The 20,984-nt window shown below is 37.8% G+C and overlaps 4 protein-coding genes across 4 annotated transcripts; 2 read left to right on the forward strand and 2 right to left on the reverse strand.

Moving 5' to 3' along the window:
• Window positions 1-3,943: 3,943 nt before the first annotated feature.
• LOC131780641 (BTB/POZ domain-containing protein 2) lies at window positions 3,944-7,104 on the reverse strand. Its single transcript, XM_059097251.2, has 2 exons — window positions 6,289-7,104; window positions 3,944-5,633 (listed from the first exon to the last, which is right to left on the reverse strand). Exons 1-2 carry the CDS (start codon window positions 6,942-6,944, stop codon window positions 4,979-4,981), a joined length of 1,311 nt encoding a protein of 436 aa, XP_058953234.1. The 5' UTR covers window positions 6,945-7,104; the 3' UTR covers window positions 3,944-4,978.
• A 5-nt stretch (window positions 7,105-7,109) lies between these two features.
• On the forward strand, window positions 7,110-13,612 carry LOC131780642 (snRNA-activating protein complex subunit 3). Its single transcript, XM_059097253.2, has 11 exons — window positions 7,110-7,433; window positions 7,829-7,844; window positions 8,588-8,670; window positions 9,288-9,351; window positions 9,756-9,845; window positions 10,086-10,124; window positions 10,565-10,666; window positions 11,134-11,216; window positions 12,194-12,370; window positions 13,029-13,136; window positions 13,464-13,612. The coding sequence occupies exons 1-11, from the start codon at window positions 7,255-7,257 to the stop codon at window positions 13,606-13,608; spliced, it is 1,086 nt and encodes a 361-aa protein (XP_058953236.2). The 5' UTR covers window positions 7,110-7,254; the 3' UTR covers window positions 13,609-13,612.
• A 571-nt stretch (window positions 13,613-14,183) lies between these two features.
• LOC131780643 (uncharacterized) lies at window positions 14,184-15,413 on the forward strand. Its single transcript, XM_059097254.2, has one exon. The coding sequence runs from the start codon at window positions 14,195-14,197 to the stop codon at window positions 14,906-14,908; it is 714 nt and encodes a 237-aa protein (XP_058953237.1). The 5' UTR covers window positions 14,184-14,194; the 3' UTR covers window positions 14,909-15,413.
• A 2,115-nt stretch (window positions 15,414-17,528) lies between these two features.
• LOC131780635 (lysM and putative peptidoglycan-binding domain-containing protein 4-like) lies at window positions 17,529-20,729 on the reverse strand. The gene is made up of 2 exons (XM_059097246.2): window positions 20,290-20,729; window positions 17,529-19,240 (listed from the first exon to the last, which is right to left on the reverse strand). The coding sequence occupies exons 1-2, from the start codon at window positions 20,599-20,601 to the stop codon at window positions 18,683-18,685; spliced, it is 870 nt and encodes a 289-aa protein (XP_058953229.2). The 5' UTR covers window positions 20,602-20,729; the 3' UTR covers window positions 17,529-18,682.
• Window positions 20,730-20,984: the final 255 nt, after the last annotated feature.

Here is a 20,984-nt window from a genome sequence, read left to right on the forward strand (position 1 = left end):
AATCTCCTTTCCGTCAATGTGAGTGATCGACTGATGTACACAATCGGTATGCGCTCACCAGTTCCTTTGTCTTGTTGTGGAATTGCCCCTAAACCGACCGGACTGGCATCTGAGATAACACACGTCGGAGCGTCTAAACGAAGTCAAGCCAAGGCTGGTGCGCCAGACAGTGCTTCTTTCAAGGCTTCGAATGCGTTTGTTTGCTCTTTTCCTCATGACCAGGCCGCTTGTAGTCTTTCCGAGTGAGCTTTCGAAGTGGTTCCCCATAAGAAAAGGGCTTTTCTTATGTACGTAGAAAACCTCAAAATGGACAACTCGCTTAAATGGGTTCCCTTCAACGTAGTAAGCGGCCAGATAACAAGCAACGCACTGTGGAAGTAAGGTGAGGTATTTTTGGTGAGAATTTTACTTATTTTCTTATTCCTTAGAGCGGTCGTAAAGATTCCCATACAAACTCTCGCCATGAATGTTATTTCGTAAGATGATCATCTCACAGCTGGAGCTTGGGCCGCCTGTGGTTGGTTAAATATCGTAGGTATCCGTAGGAGGTCACGCGTCTCGAATAGCGCCTGAGACTTTGTCCTTGCAATGTGGGGCACTTGGGTCGATTAGTTTGCGAACTATGACTTCACGCACCGGCAACGGAAGAAGCTCAAGGACCTTAATTAAGAAGCAACTGTGGATTGTGTCGCGTTTTTCTTAACTGACTGATGGAATGATACGTACCACTCACTTGCCTTCGTCCACGGTAGCACTACACAACACTCCTCGACACAGCCGTGAAAGTAACTACACGGGGTTTTTGGGCAAAGAAAAAAAAATCGTAGTGGGGCCTGCGCTCCAGTATGTCACACGGGCTTTATTTTGGCTTGTTGCGCAAAATTTCTTATTCAATTGACGTGATTCGATCCGTGATCCGATCAGTGATCCGATCTGTAATCCGATCTGGTCCGATCCAGATTTTGTCGACGCCGTGAAAACCCACTTTTTGCGTCGATCTTAGCAAAGTATTTAGAGCCATGCAAAGCATGCAAGCATATCCTTAATTTAAGGTAGAACACATCTTTCTCTAATAACAGCCTTATTAACCTCTCTGAGGTCGCAACATACCCTGAGGTCACCCGACTTCTTGGGTACATTAACTAGATTTGAAACCCAGGGGCTTACTTTTGTGACCTCTTCAATAATTCTTCCTCTAACATCCTGTCAAGTTCATTATGTAACTGCTTCGATTTGACTGACGAGGTTTGACCTCTGGGTCCATATATAGTTAATTTATGTTCAATAGGTTACCTATCCTATTCCTCGAAAAACATAATCGTATTCCTGGAGCAAGGAGTCAAGCTCACTGGTCTGACCGACTGAGTTTACTTGGGCAAGGATTTCTAACTTAAAACTAGAATCTCCTCCTAGTTACGATTCTGCTTTACCATCTATTACATAAACCTTTGAATTAATGGCCAAATGACTAATACTAATGACAGCGTTAGAATAACCTTTACAAATTAACCGTTTGTTCATACGCGGTGAAGCACCTTCGAGTTTCCTTCAGTTTACAGTTCTTGAATATTGTTTTGTGTAAGTGGGAGGAAGTTATATCATACATATTGCCGGTGTCCACGATCAACTTGGTTTTTCGTTCGTTTATCATAGCTGTGATGGAGTTGTCCACGTTATTCATGAAGAGTACAGGTTCTTCGCTCTCGTCACCTGAACTGTCCTCAAGTCAATTAGCAGGTTTATTGGATGAGAGGCTACGAACCTTCATCTGTTGAGGTTTCTTCCCTTTCCATTTCTTTCCTTTCATCCGTGTAGTTTCATGCTTGGAACGACAAACTCGTTGTAGGTGCCCAACCTTTTTATAGTTGTTGCAAATTGATTTTAGCGCACCACCGACTTACTTGGGCTGTGACCGTCCGTGCCACTACAACTGTAACAGTTAGAGCGTTTCGCTGGTGTTCTGCTAGAGGTACGCACGTGGTTAACGGTGATTGCGTTCCCTTTGGAACCTTAGGAGAGTAGTCGCGCTTCTTGAACGGTCGTCTCCGCGTTACGAGCTATTTTCACCGTCTTGGCAAGGAAAAGGTCTCCTTGCTGGAGAAGCCTTTGCTTTAGGATATGGGAGGAACATTTCTCGACGATTTGGTCCCTTATCATCTCTTTCTCCAAGTCGCCGAAGTCGCAAGACTTTGCCAACTCTCTAAAGATCGTCAGATACGCGTCGATATACTCGTCTGCTTTTCGTGCTCGCGATCTGAATTTGTAGCGTTCTTCCACTACGTTGCTTTTCGGAGCGAACAAATCCATCCAGGGCGGCTTCACTCCTTCAAGGGTTTTGTGTTCACCTGAGAGAGTGTTGAAGATGCGTTGAACTGCAGGGCCAAGGCAGTGTAGCATTGTCGCTCTCTGGATGGGCTCCTTCTTTTTCTTCGAGTCTGATGTAATAGCGTAAATTTCAAAGGCACCGACCCAGTTGCTACACTTTCTGTTTGAAAAAGGGTTTTGACGCTCATTTTTCTCAATTTTTTTTCTCCTGATTTCTCAATAAATGTATTATTTATTTAAATCACTCCATGACTGCCTTTGAGTCGCAGACGTCCATCAGCTTAAATAGGAAAATTTAGTTTCAAAAAATGTCTCCACTGCAACCTCAGGAGTACCCATATTTCACATTTTAGGAGGATAACATTTAGAGGGTCCAACATAGGTTTAGCGGGATGCGGGATGAGGCTTAAAATCGAGGCGGGATGTGGGATATGAGAAATTCTAAAGGAGAGATGCGGGAGACCAGGAGGAAGGGGAGACCAGGATATGCCTTGTTTCAAAGGAAGGACGGGAGATAGGACGGATATAGGCGGGATCATAATTTAGCTAAAGTTACGCGTCACCCGACCTCAGAGACATTAGAAAGTATTTATTTGCTTTAGAAACGGGCTTGATTAATGCTCCCGTGTAAATTGGGGTTGACAGGCCTAAGTGACTTCGTAGCATTTCCAGTAAGTTCTCTATATTATTTACGTGTTTTATTCGACTCCGTGGTATGTCCAGTTTACTTGCCTTCTTTATAATTTTGCTCTCATAAATATGTCTGAGTGAACACCCCTTTCTGTATGATATTGCTGGTGGTTCTTTGAAGATTTCTCTTAGCAGTTGTTGTTGTTGCTGTGACTGTTGTATTATGCTATTAAAAAGGGCAATATTCGATTGTTTGTTTTTTCCTGTTGAAGGAGGCCCATTTGAAGACAAATTTGGAATGAATAGGATACTCTTTAGAACCACAAAATGTAATTATAAGTACACTTTTTTATCTTAAGCAGGTTTCTGAAGCAAGTTTCTCCTTCAAAAAACAAACAAACAAAAACAACTTACTTTGGAGTCTGTTTGGCTTTCTCTAGGAGCACGTTTGAGTTACATTAAGTTCCAATCTTACTATTACTTTCATAACTTTCCCAAAGTCATCTTAACCCTCCATTAACTCAATTGTCCTGTTATATCTACTGCAGGGAACATTACGTCGCACACGATCAATACAAAATTTAATTCAATGTCAGTCACATTTAATAAATTTGATGGCAAATTCAAATGTGAGTCTAAAGAACACACTTGTTTACAGCTCGGAGTAACTGTTAAAGAAAGGCCAGAGGCAAACTAAAGTTGTAATGAAAGCATCTTTAACAAAAAAGATCTTACATATACCAGTAGTTCAACAAATTAGCAAAAATTTACTATGAGATAATAAACAGGGGCATAGCCAGCCTATAGTCCAGTTGATCTGGGCATACAATTTATTTCTGCTCATTGACTTTTATAAGACAGCTCTCACTAACTCTGAAACAAAAATGGAACTTTCTTTGGGCACAGGCTTACAACAGGTGGAGAAGCTGGCTATACACCTGAATAAATTACTCCTAATCATGCTGGCAATTACTTTATAAGACATCTCTGGGACAATAATTTAATTTCAATATACTGAATGGTTTTTATGAAGTTTCATTAGTTTGATGACCCTTCCACACCCAGGAGTGACTAAGATCAGTTTCTCTCTCCAATTTCAGTACTATGTCATGCACACAAGTGATGAGAGTAAATGAAAATATTACTAGGAGATGATTTTTCAACCAAACACCAAATTCTCAAATGACAATTATGAGAAATGTATGACAGACAAAAAAAGGAGAACTACTGATTGAGATATTCAGGGTTAGAAGATTAAACTTATGATATGTTCCAGTAAATGTTCATAAGCCCAAGGTACTCCTTAAAGCTGTACTAACTTCTCTCTGGAGTCACATAAAAACATTTTTGCATAACTATCCCCCTTGAAAGAAAGAAAGTGACACAGGTGAGGCACATCAAGAAATTAATTCCATTCTTGATGATAGATCTAATGTAAAATCCGTGAATTTCCTTTTTCTTCAATGGCCCATGTATGTACATGGCTCACACATCCCATAACTGGTCAGAGAAGTTTCCTACTCCACCCAAACTCTTTCCCAAAAAAAGCAGGACAGTATGGCAAATTTTTATCATCTTTCACTACATTTCAACTTTCTCTACATGAGAGCCTGTTTCAGTGCCTCCACAGAATATTAATATCACCTCATTACTATGCACTCTTACATCTTAATGTCTAACCTTATTAGTTGCAGTCTCCTATTTATATGGAAGATTTGTTATTTACTTTTCAATACACTTCTTATCCTCTTTTTTCACACTTTTAAGTGTGATAATTAATCATTACAAAATAAAGGTCATCTTAGGCTAGAATATACAGAGTAGACAGCTTGTTGTCCTTAAAACTAATTTAACCTCAAGCAAAGCATTCAAAACATTGAAGCCCAGAAGAGCAGGTGCTAAACAGAAAGCAAACTCAAACAAAATAATGACATATGTACAATAACCGGGAAAATTTTTTGAGTGTACACTGTATATGATGATTTCTTTAGAGTCCTTCTACATGTATACAGTTGTTTCCTGATCAGGTGTAAAAAATTAGTTCTGGTAGCTGTCCATCCTCTATGGAGGTACCATTATTGTTTCCAGTGGCATATGAAAACTGGAAAGTTATCTTTTCTTTCTGCTCTGTTTCAAAAACAACTTTCTTTCCACCTGAAGTGCCATAGTGTGAATCAGGACCCTTCAAAGTTGCACTGGCAGTGTAACTTACTCCAGCTTGAATCTCAATTGGCTCCTTAAACATAACACGGAAAGTGGAGTCGCTGCCATCACTGCTGAATGCTGTTTCATTGTGGCCAAGAATTTTTCCTGTCTCTGTCACAATGACTTGAATAGTTACTTGATAGTCACTTGGACCATACATTGATCCGTAAAGGCCAAAACCCACCACAAAGATCTTTCGACTGCATGTGAATCGTATCCTGTCACTTGTACCACTGTAACCCCAACGACTCTCAACTTTTTGGAAGCGACAAACTGCTTTTTCCTTACCAGTCAAACAACAGCGTGGCTTGTCCAAGAAATTGACCTCAGGCTTAGGGTTGACAGTGAAGTAAAGAAACAAGCTGACTGCCTCCCTGTCAGTGAGGATTCCAAACTGTGCAACACCAGCTGCAAACTCCTCTATGGTCATTAGCGGAAAGCGGATCATGTACAGGGCCCTTGAAAGAACATTTCTACAAGAAATATTAGGAATGATTATGGTTACAATTTTTGTCTATAGAAAAGGGAATTTTTACTTCTACATATATCAAAGGCTCCAGGTCACATACACCACCTTTAAGATCAGTATTGTTGAAGTATTAGGATTATTACAGATGATCCGATTTCACAAAAAATTGGTTTGACCACCAAAACTCCAAAATAATAGAAAATCCCTTATATCATGGTTCGCAAACTTCAGAGCACAGTAGAATTGGAGAAAAAAAACCCATTAAAGCTACCAAAATCTCACAAACTGACAAAAACACCACGCAAAAATAAAAACACCTGACTCCCCTTAGCAATTCCCCCCTTTACACTTCTTTGACTTTTCAAAGTAGAATTACTTTGATACTGAAAGATGCAGTGCCACTGCTCATATACAAATTCATACAATATTGTTTCGATCCTAGAAGCATAAAGAAGATTAATCTCTGTACATATTTCCAATCAATTCCCTATTTTTGGCCCTACCCCTAACGCCTGAAACTTGTTTCTAATTGAATGATACCTGTATCTCCTTATTGCTACGTGCTTGATTGCGCAGAGCTAACAACTGAGGAGATGAGCTCCATAGGGTTCTCAAGCGCATCCTAAATTTTAAAAGCTTATCAATTCTTATAATCTGACCTTTTGTTTTCAGGAGTGGAGGGTATTCTCCTGCGTTGACATTCGTGTTCAGCCCACCTCAAAGCTTCAGCGAACAAAAGGCTTTCGCGGATGGACAAAGTGTCTCTTTGCAAAACGACACAAAGTGTTTCAAAATCAATATCAGTAAAGCCTTCCGCTGCAATCGCCTCTGCAGTGTTCTTGTCAATACATTCGAGACATAGGTCTGCTAATTGAGGTTCATCAAACAGTCTGGCTTGGCTCAACAACATGAAAGCGTTATCTGGACTTAAATTCTTCTTTAAGAAATCCACGCAGGCGTTTTCCAGAGTTGGCACCGCGTATTTTTTGGCCGTGTAAAGAGTCGTCATTACTGTTTCGGGTCCAATTTGTACTTCGTCAGTATAAATAAATCGAAGCAAGGAGTGGAAAGCTGAATATTCAACGTCGGGTAGTTCCACTTCGTCTGACTCTGTTGACATTCCACCATTGAACATAGCATCAAAAACAGCGCTTCTTACAGCGAGTATAAATTTGTGGGCAGGAATTCGTCGCCTCTGAGTGCCTTTCCCGACCATAAAATGTACATCGCTCACTATTTCGTTGTTAAAGAGGAAGGAGATTGCATCCTGCACAGAAGTTTTCTCAGATTGCCAGTTATACGGAGATGAGCTCATCTCGCGAGTTCATTTAATAGTTTTGAAAAAATGGCTCTTCCAATGAGCGAAAATCAGCAGATATCTGTTTTGAGTAGATTCCACAAACAGCTTTAACAATATAATCAACGTTCTAGAAAGTGAACTTCTTCCTTGTCAAGGTTTTCGCATTTCCTGATGCGGTGTGCAAATCATGTACGAGATATGTAAAATCTAGACCATAATGCTCATTTAAATACAACTTAGTACAAGTACTTTGATTGGTGAATACACTCTCCAATGCCGTTTGCCCAATCACAACTATCGTTACGTCTCTCGCAGTACTAGTTCAATGGCGGCTCGTGGAGAGTGTTCAAATCTGATATCCATAAAACAGTTTAAGAAAGAGTTTATGGAGTTTCTTGAACCGGCTCAATATGAAAGGAAAAAGTTTGAAATCGACCTGACCCAAATGGCTAAGGAAATGGACGTACCAATGGATGTAGTAACAGACTTAAGCGAAGTATGCAGGTATTTTCAAGTCACAACATCGACGATCAAAATAATTTTGTACTATATAATTTTCATCCATGCCCTGCCAAGTTAATCCACCTATAATCTGTTTAACTTTGAAAAATTCCTGTGTAATCCCATACTATTCCAAATAAAGCTTCAGTCAATCTGTTGTGTTCCCTATTGTTTGCGTTTATCAAAGAGCTGTTATACAAAATTAATAATTGAAGACTATGCGGAAGTATGATTGTAAGAGGGTCATATCCAACTTATACAGAATTCTTGCACCCCAAGACTGTAACAAAATTGGCGGTGCGAACAGTTCTTTGTGTTTATTTTTGCAAGAACACTTACATGGATTTACTCAGTACATCTTTTTTTTTCTTTCTTTTTTCTTCTTCTATGTGAAAAAGTTCAAGCAATTTAAAGGTATGTCAAAAATTGTCTTGGGCTAGTTTATCATTATGGGCATCAGTGAATATTACCTTTGTCAGATTGACTAACTATAAAGTCAATTTTTCTGATGACTAATGCATTAGAACATGGTTGAAAAGGGTATTTTTTGGCATTTTAGCTATTTTTCATTGAAATTTTCCATTTAAATGGGCATGAACTTGCTGTACTTTCTGTATTCATGAGGCTATGCTATTTGATTCTGTAAATTTTATCGCAGTGGTTCTTGACTAGCTATAGAATTATTCTTGATTGTTACACTACTCATTAGATACTATCTATCAGGCTATGGGGCATTAGTTTAAGTCAACAATCAGCCTTATTACAATAATTGGCAGTGACTGAGACCGCAAAAAATTTCAAGATGGCAAATTCTGGTTGTCAAACTTGTCTTCAACATCCTATTAATCAGGAAATATCAAAATTACATTTTAAGCCAGAATTAATCCTTACCACCAGAAAACACTGTTATCTGTAACGCAACCTAAATGTCTTTTAACTTTATGATCAACTTCTTACTTTTGAAGGGAAAAAAATAAAATCACCAGTGTGAGAATGTGAGCTGAGAAATATATCGGCCTTTTAATGTGGAGATTTAAAAACTTTCTTTTCTTTGTTTTCCTAAAACATTTTGTCATCAGTCACATCCTGTTAAACATGAGTTTACTAATAATTGGTATGGTCCCTCTCTGAGAATGATATACCTGGTTTCATCTTAGTGCCCAGCAGAAACAGAAGGCTTGGAATCTATCGATATTTTTGGGAATTCCATTCCTGATGGAGTAGAGCTTGAATCCTTAAAGTAAGTACCAGTAACTAAAAGTGAACCATTCTTTACAGACTATTAATTTAAAGGAAGTAATTATATGTATCTGATTCTGTGTTCCTCAGCTGTTGGGAAACTACCAGTCAACTCCCACCAAGGAGTACTATCCCATCTTTTCTTCCTTATAAATGTACTGTAATTTTCCTCTCTTTGGTTTATTGTCTTTTGCCTGGCATCCTTCCAGGTAACAACCTATAGATTACACATAGATTGTTGCTCAAATTGATAATTAAAAAGTATAACAAACCAAGGAGGAAAGCTAAACAGAACTGATTAATTCTTGTGTCATTATGATTGTAGTTTGCACAATTCATTTTAATTAGTAAATGGTAACAGTATCCTTCATTAAAGAAAATGATTTACTGTGTTTATCATAGATGTTATTTAACCCTGTAATTCCCAAGATCCTAGTATGATTCTCCCTTCTTATTACCATACTTTTGTTTGCAAATTAGACAAAAAAAATTGGATCTTATTCCAAAATAACACCATCTAGCAGATAAACTTGTCTGCTTTTATAACCTGTTTAAAAGATAACACAGTGGAATTTCAAGAAGTTACATGTTAATCACTTCCAACCTGTTAAACTGCAGGCTTCTGAAAGAGAGAAGAGGAAGATTAACTGCTCATAGAAAAGTTGTGAATTATCTTGTAAAGGTATACACTGCTACTTGTCTATAGCAAGCCTAAGAACAAGCTCTGAGTTTGTACCATGTAATGTTTACCAACCAATAATCAGAGATGGGGTGTTGGTGTGATTTATTTGTTATAGTGTGATAGAGAAATTTTAAATTGAGTGTCAAAAATGCACTGTAATCTGGGATTGTTGTGGTTTTACTTTACTTTGCTAAAGTTCCATCCCACAATGCAGACTCTAGTTATGTTCATGTAGACTGCATATATTCATTGGTTGTGTGGCTGTATTGATGACATTTCTAACTGACTAGGTATTCATGTGGTTCATAGCAATTTCCAGTCTTCAAACTGCCAGGACTAGAGGCGTACACTTCAGTCTGCATTATCATCCACATCAACTCACTACTGATTATTTTCATTGATAGGAAATACAGCCCTCTAAAGAGCCACAAGCATTTCAGGAAATTAAGACAAATGAGGTTATCTTGTCAGTTGCAATTTGTCATCCCCGTAAGGTCAGTAAAAATTGATCACAAAGAATTATACCACCAAGGCATAATTGTATTGTTCCATTATGGAAAAATACTTTTGTGCCACTGTAGTGTTATACTGAATGTTTTCTCTTCATACCCATTAAGACACCCCCCTCATTGTGTGCAGAGGTCTCCAGTTATGACCGTTTTTAGATCAGCCAGCAGGGAACACTGACTGACTTAACTATAAAAGCTTAATATTAAGTTATGTTCTTCCTTTAGCAAAACAAGGTTCAAGAATTCCATGTGCTGGGAAGTCAGGTAAGGTGGAATTTTATGTTTAGTCATAATTGCGAGATTAATATGATTAATGACCTTAGTTTGAGCCTTTCCTTTTTCTCAAAAACAAACAAAAAAATTCAAAACAGCATTGCAAAGTTGGCCTCTTTTTCTGACATACACCTTGAAATGAAAATGAAGCAACAATACCTTACTCATTGAAGGTGAATGCCAGATTAAACATCCTAGAATTTGTTTTTAAAAAACAAATATCACTCAAGATGATTTTGGAGTGTTTCAACTCTCTTTGGTTACTTCTCTCTGATTTCAGAGGGTTGTTTCTGTTTTCAGGTGTTCCTGTTCAGTTTCAATGACTCTTACATACAAAAATAATGTAACTTTTCTGCAGTTAGCAAACAACATTGGAAATATCTAGACTACGTGCCAGTTGTGGAGGCTTATTTTATTTGCTTTATTGTAAGTGTCTCACAGAATTACGTGACAAGATATTTTGTACTGCTGATGAAATGATACTTGGGGATCACAGCAATAATCCAGACCAATTATCACAAAAAAGAGCTAAGGTTTGTACAATAACAGAGAGGTTTGAAAAAATGTTGACTTGAATGGAAAGGGAAGTGATGTAACTTTTGATGTCCTCCTTTCACCTGTTTGAGCAGTAATGAGATTTACATGACTATTTGCATTTGTTGTGAAAAGGAGAAAAGAGAGAGCTTTTTTTTTGTACTTTGCTGTGGGATCCAATAAGGAGAAGATTGGGTAAAATCAGTAGTAGATTTTCGTGCTCTTGTTTACAATAAACGATACTTTGATCATGGTAATCTTAGTGATTATGGTAATGATACAGATAATAATAATATAGTAATACTAGTGATTTCAATTCACGCCTCCCCTCTTGGGACTTTTTGCGGACAATTTACACTCTGGCGGGAGGTTAATCAACATTCATTTTGTAACCATGAACCCGCCCAAGGCTTGCTTTGGTATTTTCCGTTCGTATCTTTACTTGAATGTTGTTTGTTCATTTTAGGATGTGTTCAAGTCTGGGTTCTTTTTCATAGAGGGAGTGTTTTACAATGACAAACGTGATCCACTTTCAAAGGATTACAGCAAGTTAGTACATTTAGTTTAGCTTGTCATGTATTCAAATGAGTACATGATAATCACCACTCGAATTAAAACCAGCTACAGTTGTGGATTAAAGTCTTTACATAATTGAAAATAACTTCTACCAATCTTGCTAGCCTGTAAGATAGAGATATGTCCTGAAATGCATGCAGTAACGAAATCGGCGAAAATTTCGTCAAAATCGTCATCCGCCAGGCTGATTTCGGTGTGACGAATTTGACCAAAATTCGTCAAAATCGTCATCCGCAAGGCTGATTTCGGTGTGACGAATTTGACCAAAATTCGTCAAAATCGTCATCCACCAGGCTGATTCGGTGTGACTAATTTGACCAAATTCGTCAAAAATTGTCACTTTTGACAATCTGATTTCGCTTTTACGAGTTTGACTAAAATTCGCCAAAATCGTCAAATCCGTGAACATTCACTCGGTTTCACAAAATTTCGTCAAATTTGCCATTTTCAGTACTTTGTCAGATATGTCCAGAAATGCATGCAGTAACAAAAATGGCCAACATTCGTCAAAATCCAAAATGGTCAAATCCATGAAGCTTCACTCGGTTTGACAAAATTTCGTCAAATCTGCCATTTTCGTTACTGCGTGCATTTCTGGACATAAGTTTAAGATTGGTTTACATCCTTACTACATCTGTTTGACGGGAGTAGTAACAGGCTTCTTTGGTTACTAAATTAAATATTAGCCCACTAAACCTAAGGTTTGGCTTCAAATTCTAATAGTTTGTGATTTTTATTTGAGTATCCAAAGTAATCTGGACTGTTTTGGGTGCTTTACGTCGTCATGTGATTGGTCTAGAGAGCACGTGCCACCTTCTCATCCAATAAGTTTTAAAACTAGAACCAAATGCAACTTGGCCACTTGCGTTTTCCGCGTCTCAGGCAGTTTGCTGGTTTTTGTTTTGAGTTCTTATTGACTGATATTCTTACAATAACAATACCAATTACAGGGTGATCACTGAGTGGGCCAAAGATCCACAAAGAAGAAAGTGTCCTGGACTTGGCTTATTTACCAGTAAGCGAATGGAGGATGTAATATTTGAAGACCTGAAAGTCAAATTAGGATACCCATATCTATATTGCCATCAAGGAAACTGTGAACATATTATCATGTTTACTGATCTTAGGTAAGAATATTCAAGAATATGGTAACTGGCAGGTCGCCCGAAAGTCATCTCGTCCTGAGTCATGTCGCCCGAAAGTTTTTGTCATGTTGCCCGAAATCCTGAGTCATGTCGCTCGAAGAAAAGTTAAATTTAAAAAAATCACTTAAAAAGATCAGACGTAAACCAAGAGTACACTGCAGTTGTTTTCAATTAACATATTTGCTTCTATACTTTTCTGTTTATTCCTCTTCGCATGTTATTTCCGTTCACTAAGGACGGTTAAAGGTAAATGCCTTAACAGTGCATCTTTGATCTACTATCGTCTCATCGTTGCGTTAGTTTGCAGGTGTCCCATTTGAGGACGTATGTCAGTGTTTATATTCCAGCCATATTTTGACGAGCTGCCATTTACGAAGAAATAGCGAGCATTCGAAAATAACCGTCCTTGTCGTCGTGGCCATCTTTTTGTGGACCATCCGTTTCTGTGTCTCCTTTTTGTGCACCGAAATACGATAGGAAAGTGGGGTGGAAGGGAGTGAAATGATGAATCGGTGACAGCTGTGGGTGGCAGACTGACAGATAAACAAACAGACAGACAGTCAATAAGACATTCAGACGAACAAGTTGCTTCAATCACTAAAAAAGTTGATTGATTTTGGTGTTGCTTTCAAATTTTTAGACTGATGAATGTGGACGATAATCCGAACCTGAATGAATACCCAGTTCAAGTATTCAAACATAGAGGAAAGCGAATCAGGTGCCGCGTGTGTGACGTTTACACTGCAAAGTAAGAGTTCACCAGGGAGTTCTTTAAGTATTTACTTGTTATCATTATTTTCAGCCATAGGATCAAACTTTTTGGAGCTTTTCCCGATATAACTGTCCCTGTAGCATGTAGTGACGGGGATTTAGGGGGATTCTCGATAGGGGAACTCTCCCCTGGGATGAGATGCTGGACCAGCCATGGCAGGAAACCCCCGGGAGGATACCCCCGGCAGGAAATCCGAGTCTGCTATAAGTACCTTCCTATCCTCCTTCATCGATCGCACGAAATCGCCAGCCGCAGAGCAAGTTTTCCATATATTTACGGGAAATTTTTCTTAATTTATTTCAGATGGGTGACAGTGAATGATGTGTTAGCGTACGAAGAACCTTGTTTTTTCTGTGCCACTTGTTTTAAAGGACTTCATTACTCTCACAGCGGAGAAAAAATCTGCGATTTTCAGGCCTATCCAGTGGTTGGGGACTTTGACTGGTGATTCAATGTTAGAACTTGCTCAAAGTGAAAAAGCACACAGAGAAAAGGTACACGAAGCACAATTGGAAAAGCCAACTCGAAAATGTACATCCTTACCTGTGATCCCTGGCCAACGAAGAGCAAAACCCATGAACCATTTCTGTTGATGGCCAATATTTTGTCAGAGGCATTTCTTTGTGAAGGCATAAAACCACGTAAAGAACAGCAATATGTTACGAAAGTTATCCGTTTTAGAAATAGAGATTCCCAACGCTATTCAAAATCATTCAGGTTGAAATTTTTGTTATAGTGATTCCATTTCTCGAAAACAATCGGGGCATCTGAGGTTCGATTCCTCTGGGGGATTTATACTTTTCATTACTCCATGCGCATGACAATTGTTTGAGATCGTTTTCGTATGTATAATTCGCGTTGTTAATATCAAAATTTATCGGATACGTTCGATGGAAAAAAGAAAGATCCGGATTAACGTGACAATTTTATTTTCAGTTTCAATTCGTTAATTTCGTCTGTGTTTTAAGTAAATTGAATAAGTATTTGAACAGTTAAGTAGCGTCTGTGACGACTCAAAATTTCCCTTTCCATCCATGTTATACAACATCCTATTTTCGAAATCTAGAGAGTTCGCCTCATTTATTGCGGTTCGCGTCGCCGAATGCGCCATGGGCGCAAGCATTTCTACCCAAAAGATCTCTGAAGAAGATCAGTTGAAACGGCAAAACTTACAGAGTGAACTTGGCAAGATGCAACACAGTTTGCGAGTGACGGCAGCTGCTCATTACTTATCTTCAGAGCACTATAAAAGCCTGGATACAAAGCTTCAGTTCGCGTCAGTGATCTTGGGAAGTTTTGGGACCGCGGCAAGTGTGGCGTCTAAATTGGCCTGGAAAATGATGGTTTCAAACAGTCCTCGTATCGCACCGATCGTAGTTGCGACTTCCACAACTTCAGTACTCTTCACAGCTGTTGTGAATATACCAAATGTTCAAAATGCGCCGGCTAATCTGTACAAGGCTCACTTTAAGTCTGGTATTCAATGCCAGTACCTCGAGAAGCGAGCGAAGTTTCTGTCGGAAATGGAAGTGTGGGATACAAAGATTTCTTGGCAAACTCTTGCCAGCAAATACGATGCTTTGCTCAAGGAGAAGACAGAAGTGAACAGCCAAATGCAATCGGAGTACTGGGCTTACCGCAAGGCGTTAAAAAAAAACGAGGAAAAACAACTGGAAAAAAAGAGAAAAGAGGCTTTTTACCAGCAACCAGAAGGAACTCAACCGTTACATCATGTTAGTGCTGAATAGTTTTAAAAGTTTCAGTTTTGCGTGTCATCAGAGTTGGAAATAAAAGGATAGAACGTTCCCCTCAGGGTATAATTTTAACATTTCCGGATAGAAACTGCGATCGACCATGCGGTATTTTTGTTTTGATTATTTAGATATGAACTAAAATTTTACTTTTTGTTGTCGCTTTCCGTACCGACAGAAGCTTTAAGTGAATATCGTTCATCGTGTCACAGCACAAGATATATGCAATTTACAATAGACCACTTTTGTAAACATTATTGTAATTATACCTTTTACATAGACTTAGAGCCTATTTCAAAACAAAAGATGCGATAGTTTAGTTGTGTATAAACCTAAGCATTATGCTACTTCCTGTTTCAAGAATTTAATTTTTTAAAATATCACTGCCGTGATGGTATGCTAGGAGATCTTTCCAGTTCACTATGCTACCATTAAAGTTCTTAATAATAACTTTTGATCCTTAGTTCTATCTTTGGATTCGTAATTAAAAGTTGGATCCGTATGTTGTAATAACTTTGGATTTGTATTTGGATTGTTAAGGAAGTTTGCTCCTACACACATAAAAAGATTTATCTTAACTAATGAAAAAGTAAATATGAAACTGTGACATTCGTTGTTGTTTGAGATTCCAAGGAGTGACCTAACCTGTCAAAAGTTGACCTCTGATGAGTTCAAATTTAGACTAAGGACTCCGCTATTTTGAATACTGCTCAGCAAACTGCCGCCTTACTTGTGACGTGACAAAGCCACGCTTCTTTTTTTTTTTTGGTTAATCTCTTTGCGATCTTTTGGTACAGTTAGTAGCTGTTCAAAGAAGTGATTTTAAGCAAAGAGTGATACTGACTTTTTTTGTTGCTTTTTTTGTTTTTGAGTTTTTTGAGTTGTTTTTTTTAATGAAAAAATATTATTAGCTAAGGACGATTTTGTGTATGTTTTCGATGCCTGGAGAAAGTGATCTTGTGGAGTCGTTTGTGTTTGGTCAAGGACGAATTTAGATACCATCGTTAGCATGTTTATTTGATTTTGTTATTCGGAATGAATAATTTACGGAGGTAAGTTAATATGATGTGATCCACTAACGTCGAAAATATATCAAGTCAAAGGAACAGTTTTGGGCTCAGTCCGCAATTTTGTCAACAAAATAAACACATACCGCTGAAAAAGATGATAATTCGGACCACCTGCAAAGCTGTCAATTGTTTCTTGAAGGTTGTGCATGTTAAATATTCCGTAGTGACATCTCATTTACATCTACATCTACTCTTACGTTGGTAAAATCTGTACAGGCATCACACCAACCAACTCGCGCGCAAGGTGAGAAGACTATGTGAAGGCTTGAAATTATATTAAGTTCGATCTTGATCAAGAAATGGGCCAGGAATATTCCATAATAGTGCAAATAATCGTGAAAGCTGATCGCGGAAAAGCGATTGCGTGACGCTCGGTAAGTTTAAGATACCAGACGAAAAAACTCTTAAGGTTCTCAGTGTGCATTTTGTACCCACTCTGCAGTCTGCAGTCTACATTTTGTACCTAGTCTACATTTTGTATCCAGTCTGCAGTCTGCATTTTGTACTAACAAGTATCGGTGGCACTAATACAGGTTATTTTTGGGTACAGTTATTCGCACAACACACCTGTATGTGGGTTAACTCGACAGTTTCGTCCTTATCCGCGTTAAAACTCTTCTTTCCTTTTGGAAACATGTAGACATCACTTATACTGTTTCAAGTAGTCCACCCACCCCAAAAAAATAACTCTTGCATGCATAGCATGCCCATGTTTTTTTTGGCCATAAGCTAAACGCAAGCTGTTTTTAGAACACGCATTGGGGTGCGTGTGCGACCAAATTGTCTAGTAAGTCTAGTCTTCACAACTGGAGACAATTGTGGTCTGTAGAATCCAAAATACGGTCAGTAGTTAATTTTCATTTGTACTTTTTTCTAGTGGAGATTAAAAGTACATTGTTTCTCCTCCAAGGGGCACCTAAGCAAAGTCCCAAGTCATTAGTTAGAACTATTAAAAAGAGTCTTAAATAGTTTGTCGAATGTGAGTCCGATCCTAAATAAACAAAAGAATGACCCCTAGAGAGAGAGCAGAAAGAAACGACAACTTTTGTCGTTAAGGAGTATATCTGTCAATCGTGACTTAAATTGAATAGTTTTGAGTTCTTTTCAAGTCTTAGTTAATAGAATCAACATTTTTCTATCAGAGAATGCAGTAACTTTGATTCTCGGATCTCGTGGGTTTTCAGTTGGTGGTAGTTTCTTGAGGAGCCAAAGCTGTGTTATATTCTACATCATTATCAGAACGTTGTAGATTTTAAAATGAGCCAATGGGTGATGGTTGTATACCATCTGACTAAAAACTGAAAAAGGAACAGCTAGGGAAGAGGGAAAACCAGGAGAAAAAAAGTAAGGAAATACATAAGTGGTTAAAAGAGTCAGCTTCTGCTGCCTGTATTATCAGGCTTCAATATGTGTGGGTGTCTATACCCATAACAACTTCAGGGAATACAGGTGGTGCCTTGTCTAAATTAGCACGGAAAAATAAAACCCACTAGCTACAGTGGAGAAAAGAAGGCAAAAAATGCCAGCTCAACCAATACTGTCTATTTAATTGCATTTAAGATTTCTTTATTACTTTAAATTTCTCAATAAATTAACACCTATCAAATAGCAAAAGCCCTTTGAAGGAAGAGAGTTTTCAAATAACAACCCAAATATCAATACAAGAATTGTTACAAAAGGCAGATGCCTCAAGCACAACTGTAATTTGATAATAGGAAATAGTGCATTTAGGTCTTCCTCAATATTGGCCAATAGAAGAAAGTCTTTTGTGGAAGCAAAGATTACATGACAGCACCACTTTCTTAATGATTACTGCTCAAACTTATTCCTAAAGTCGAGAGAATGTACTGTTCCAGAAACTTTTCCTTGTGAATTATTTTGGTTGCCCCACAAAGTTGTGGGACATTTCAAGAAAAACAACAACATATTTATGCAAGCTTCACAAAGGCTCGTCAGAACATGTGTACGAGTCTTGGATGGCAAAAGTAGTAAGCACAGTCATCCTCATAGCCTTGGTCTGTTTGGGTAGCCCTGTGGATAACAAGGGTTGGAGTCCAAATTGTCTTCAGAGTTTGAACAGAAAATCCTTCTCTGTCTCTTATTTTTTTGTCCAACAAAGTAATGTGACAAGCTATGTTCCAACTGAATGATGTAACACCATTGCCAGTCAAAAAAAAGTTTACTGTCGACATTTAGTTAAAAAGATCTTTGAGTGAAATGAATTAATTTTATCTTCAAGACTATTAGACTTGTATAGTATGCAGTGGCCTAAGATTGAGTCCTTGACAACACAAGAAAATGTTTTAGAAGGAAGTATGGCTAGGGTTTGCAACAACTGTAGAAATGTCCTTAGTTTATGCACAGGTAGGGAGCACTCAAAAGCATCCAACAATATTGTAACATATTATATTAGCATCAAGTTGAGAAAGATAAAAAAGTTTACAGATTGAGCCACTGATTAATGTCCATTATGATCAGAAATTTAAATTTTGTTTTACATAACTAACTTTGCAACTAAATCTCACTATTTTTGTATAATTTATATCTTAATCTGGCAGTGTACATCACCAATAGAACTCCCCTTTGATTTCTTTCTCACTTTCATTTCAATAATTCCATCACTAAATTTTTTGTACAAGGAGTATTAAATAGTCAAAATTTATGTCTGTATGTGCCATAAATATAAAAAAATATATTTTGGTCAGCTATTATCAGAACTTTGGTCCTGATCTGTGTACTTTGTTCTAAGGTATACAAAGGCAATGAATCCAGGCAGTAATATACCTACAACAAACACAAGCACAATTACTCCCTTCCAACCAACTCCGCAAGCAGCACCAAGTGTCTTTTCTTGCTGTTTTCTCAGTTTTATAGGGTTTATGCAATTAATCGTCAGTGTTCTTGTGACTTCATCAAGATTACTCTTCCGCAAAGGTGTTGATTTGCAAATAAGTTTAAGATCATTGTCCATGTGCTTTAGAAAGCTGTTTGGTGAATCAAGAGCAGACCGAATACTAACAGTTCTAACACACTCTCCATTGGGTTCCATGTCCTCGTAATCAGACTCGTCATTCTCATCATCATTATCTACCCCTGATGAAGAAGGCTGGTTCCCTGGTATTTTGAGAGATGGAGGTCTTTGCTTTTTCTCAGAAACTTCAGTCAATATCCCATGTGGTTGGACTGGGATTTTAATGGTCTTAAGTGCATAAAAATCTTGATCACTGTATAGGTTGTTAACTCTCTTTAGCTCTGCAATCTGTGGAAAAACAATGCTCAGTCAGTATCAACATTTACAATACAAGCCAACATGAGTCTGTAAATTCCATATTTAAATTTGGTATGAAAATTTGCACCCAAAAAAATTTAAATAACTTTATTTTAACTTTAGCAATCATATTCTCTGGAACACTGTTTTCTTAACATTTCCTATGATACTGACTGGGGAATTTTTTGACAATCAGGAGCCTCTTAAGTGCTGATCATTTCTGTTATTCCCATAAGGGAATACTAACAGTTCTAACACACTCTCCAGAACAAGAACCTAACAACCACACCACTGTGTTAAATTTGATTCAAAGGTGATACTGTAAGGAAATATCAGAGGCCATACACTCACGAGCGTGAATTGGTTAAATGCAAATAATAACTAATGGAATTGTACTTCAATCCAGTTGATTGGCAGTACTTCAATTTTCCTTTCCTCAATTTTTTCCTGAAGTAAATTGAAGAAAAATTATGCAATTCTTGAAATTAAGCAGAACAGGACCGCCAAAATTTAACATAATTCCTTCCCTAGTTTGGAGCCCTCTACCACATCAACCAGTTTTCTACTCAAGAAAAAATGTTATGGTTAACCAATATCATTGTTTTCATCTTCGCCCTCGTTTGCAGTCCTCTGCCACATCAACCAGTATTCTAGCCGAGAAAAAATGTTACGGTAACCAATATTATTTTTTTTGTCTTGACGCCCTCGAGCTCTATAAGATGTATCGAACTAAAGGGCATGGTGTTCTTGATCATAGAAAAATAAAAACCCTTACATTCACCTCTTTAAAGTGTTTAAGTTAATCATGAAGTTATAAAACAACATTACCAATTCAAAACGGCATTATTTAAGGTTATGTAAGGAGTATGATCCAAGCTAATTATTGATTGTACAAATAATTTCCAACCTTGGAACATAAAACAGGGATAAGCATAATATATAAGTTTTTATTTTCGTCTTCCTATCCATTTGTATATAATATATCAATTGGCATAAAAAGTGGAACAAATTAAATTGAAATAAGTATTAAAATCACATACCGTACACCCGTATTGTAGAGAGAAACTTTGAATGGTATCAGATGGTTGAATTTCACGATCGATAGTTTCTGTCTTCTTAGACTGTTTAGAGGCTGTTTTAGTGGATGCATATGATCTCTTGTTTCTACTCCTTGGTCTAAGCTCTGTCATCTCCACTGAACCATCCTCGATCTCAACTTCCTCGGCTCGATCATTCCCAAAGATATAAACCCGCGATGACGAGACATTTTGTATTTCATGATCAATTACCGAGTCTTCTTCTGAACGCGTTGAAACATAACTTGTATAGCCTCCTTTCTTCAAAAGAGACATGACTAATATTCCTCATTTTATAGACAAGTCATCGTTGTGTAGAAATATGCCAGTGATCCGTATTTAAACGCGACGCTCAGAATTATAAATTTTTGGATGAGAAAGAGCGTTCTCGTCCGCCATATTGAGCGTAAGACACGTCACGACTCTTTACTATATTTGGACATAGGGTAAACGTATATCCGTCATGAAGTGTGTTACTTTTGTTTCACTTCCGGTTTCGTCCAAGTCACGCCATCTACAGTGTGTTTTTGAGTTATTTTTTAAAATTCTAATGACAAAAAGGTTCATGACTAATTTAAACTCGTGATGCTCTCAGTCTCCTTAACCAAGTTTTGCATTTTTGTATTTGATTCGATAAAAAGTTATGCTTAGGTCATTCA

Source organism: Pocillopora verrucosa, chromosome 4, assembly GCF_036669915.1.
Source record: "Pocillopora verrucosa isolate sample1 chromosome 4, ASM3666991v2, whole genome shotgun sequence".
Lineage (NCBI taxonomy): Eukaryota > Metazoa > Cnidaria > Anthozoa > Scleractinia > Pocilloporidae > Pocillopora > Pocillopora verrucosa.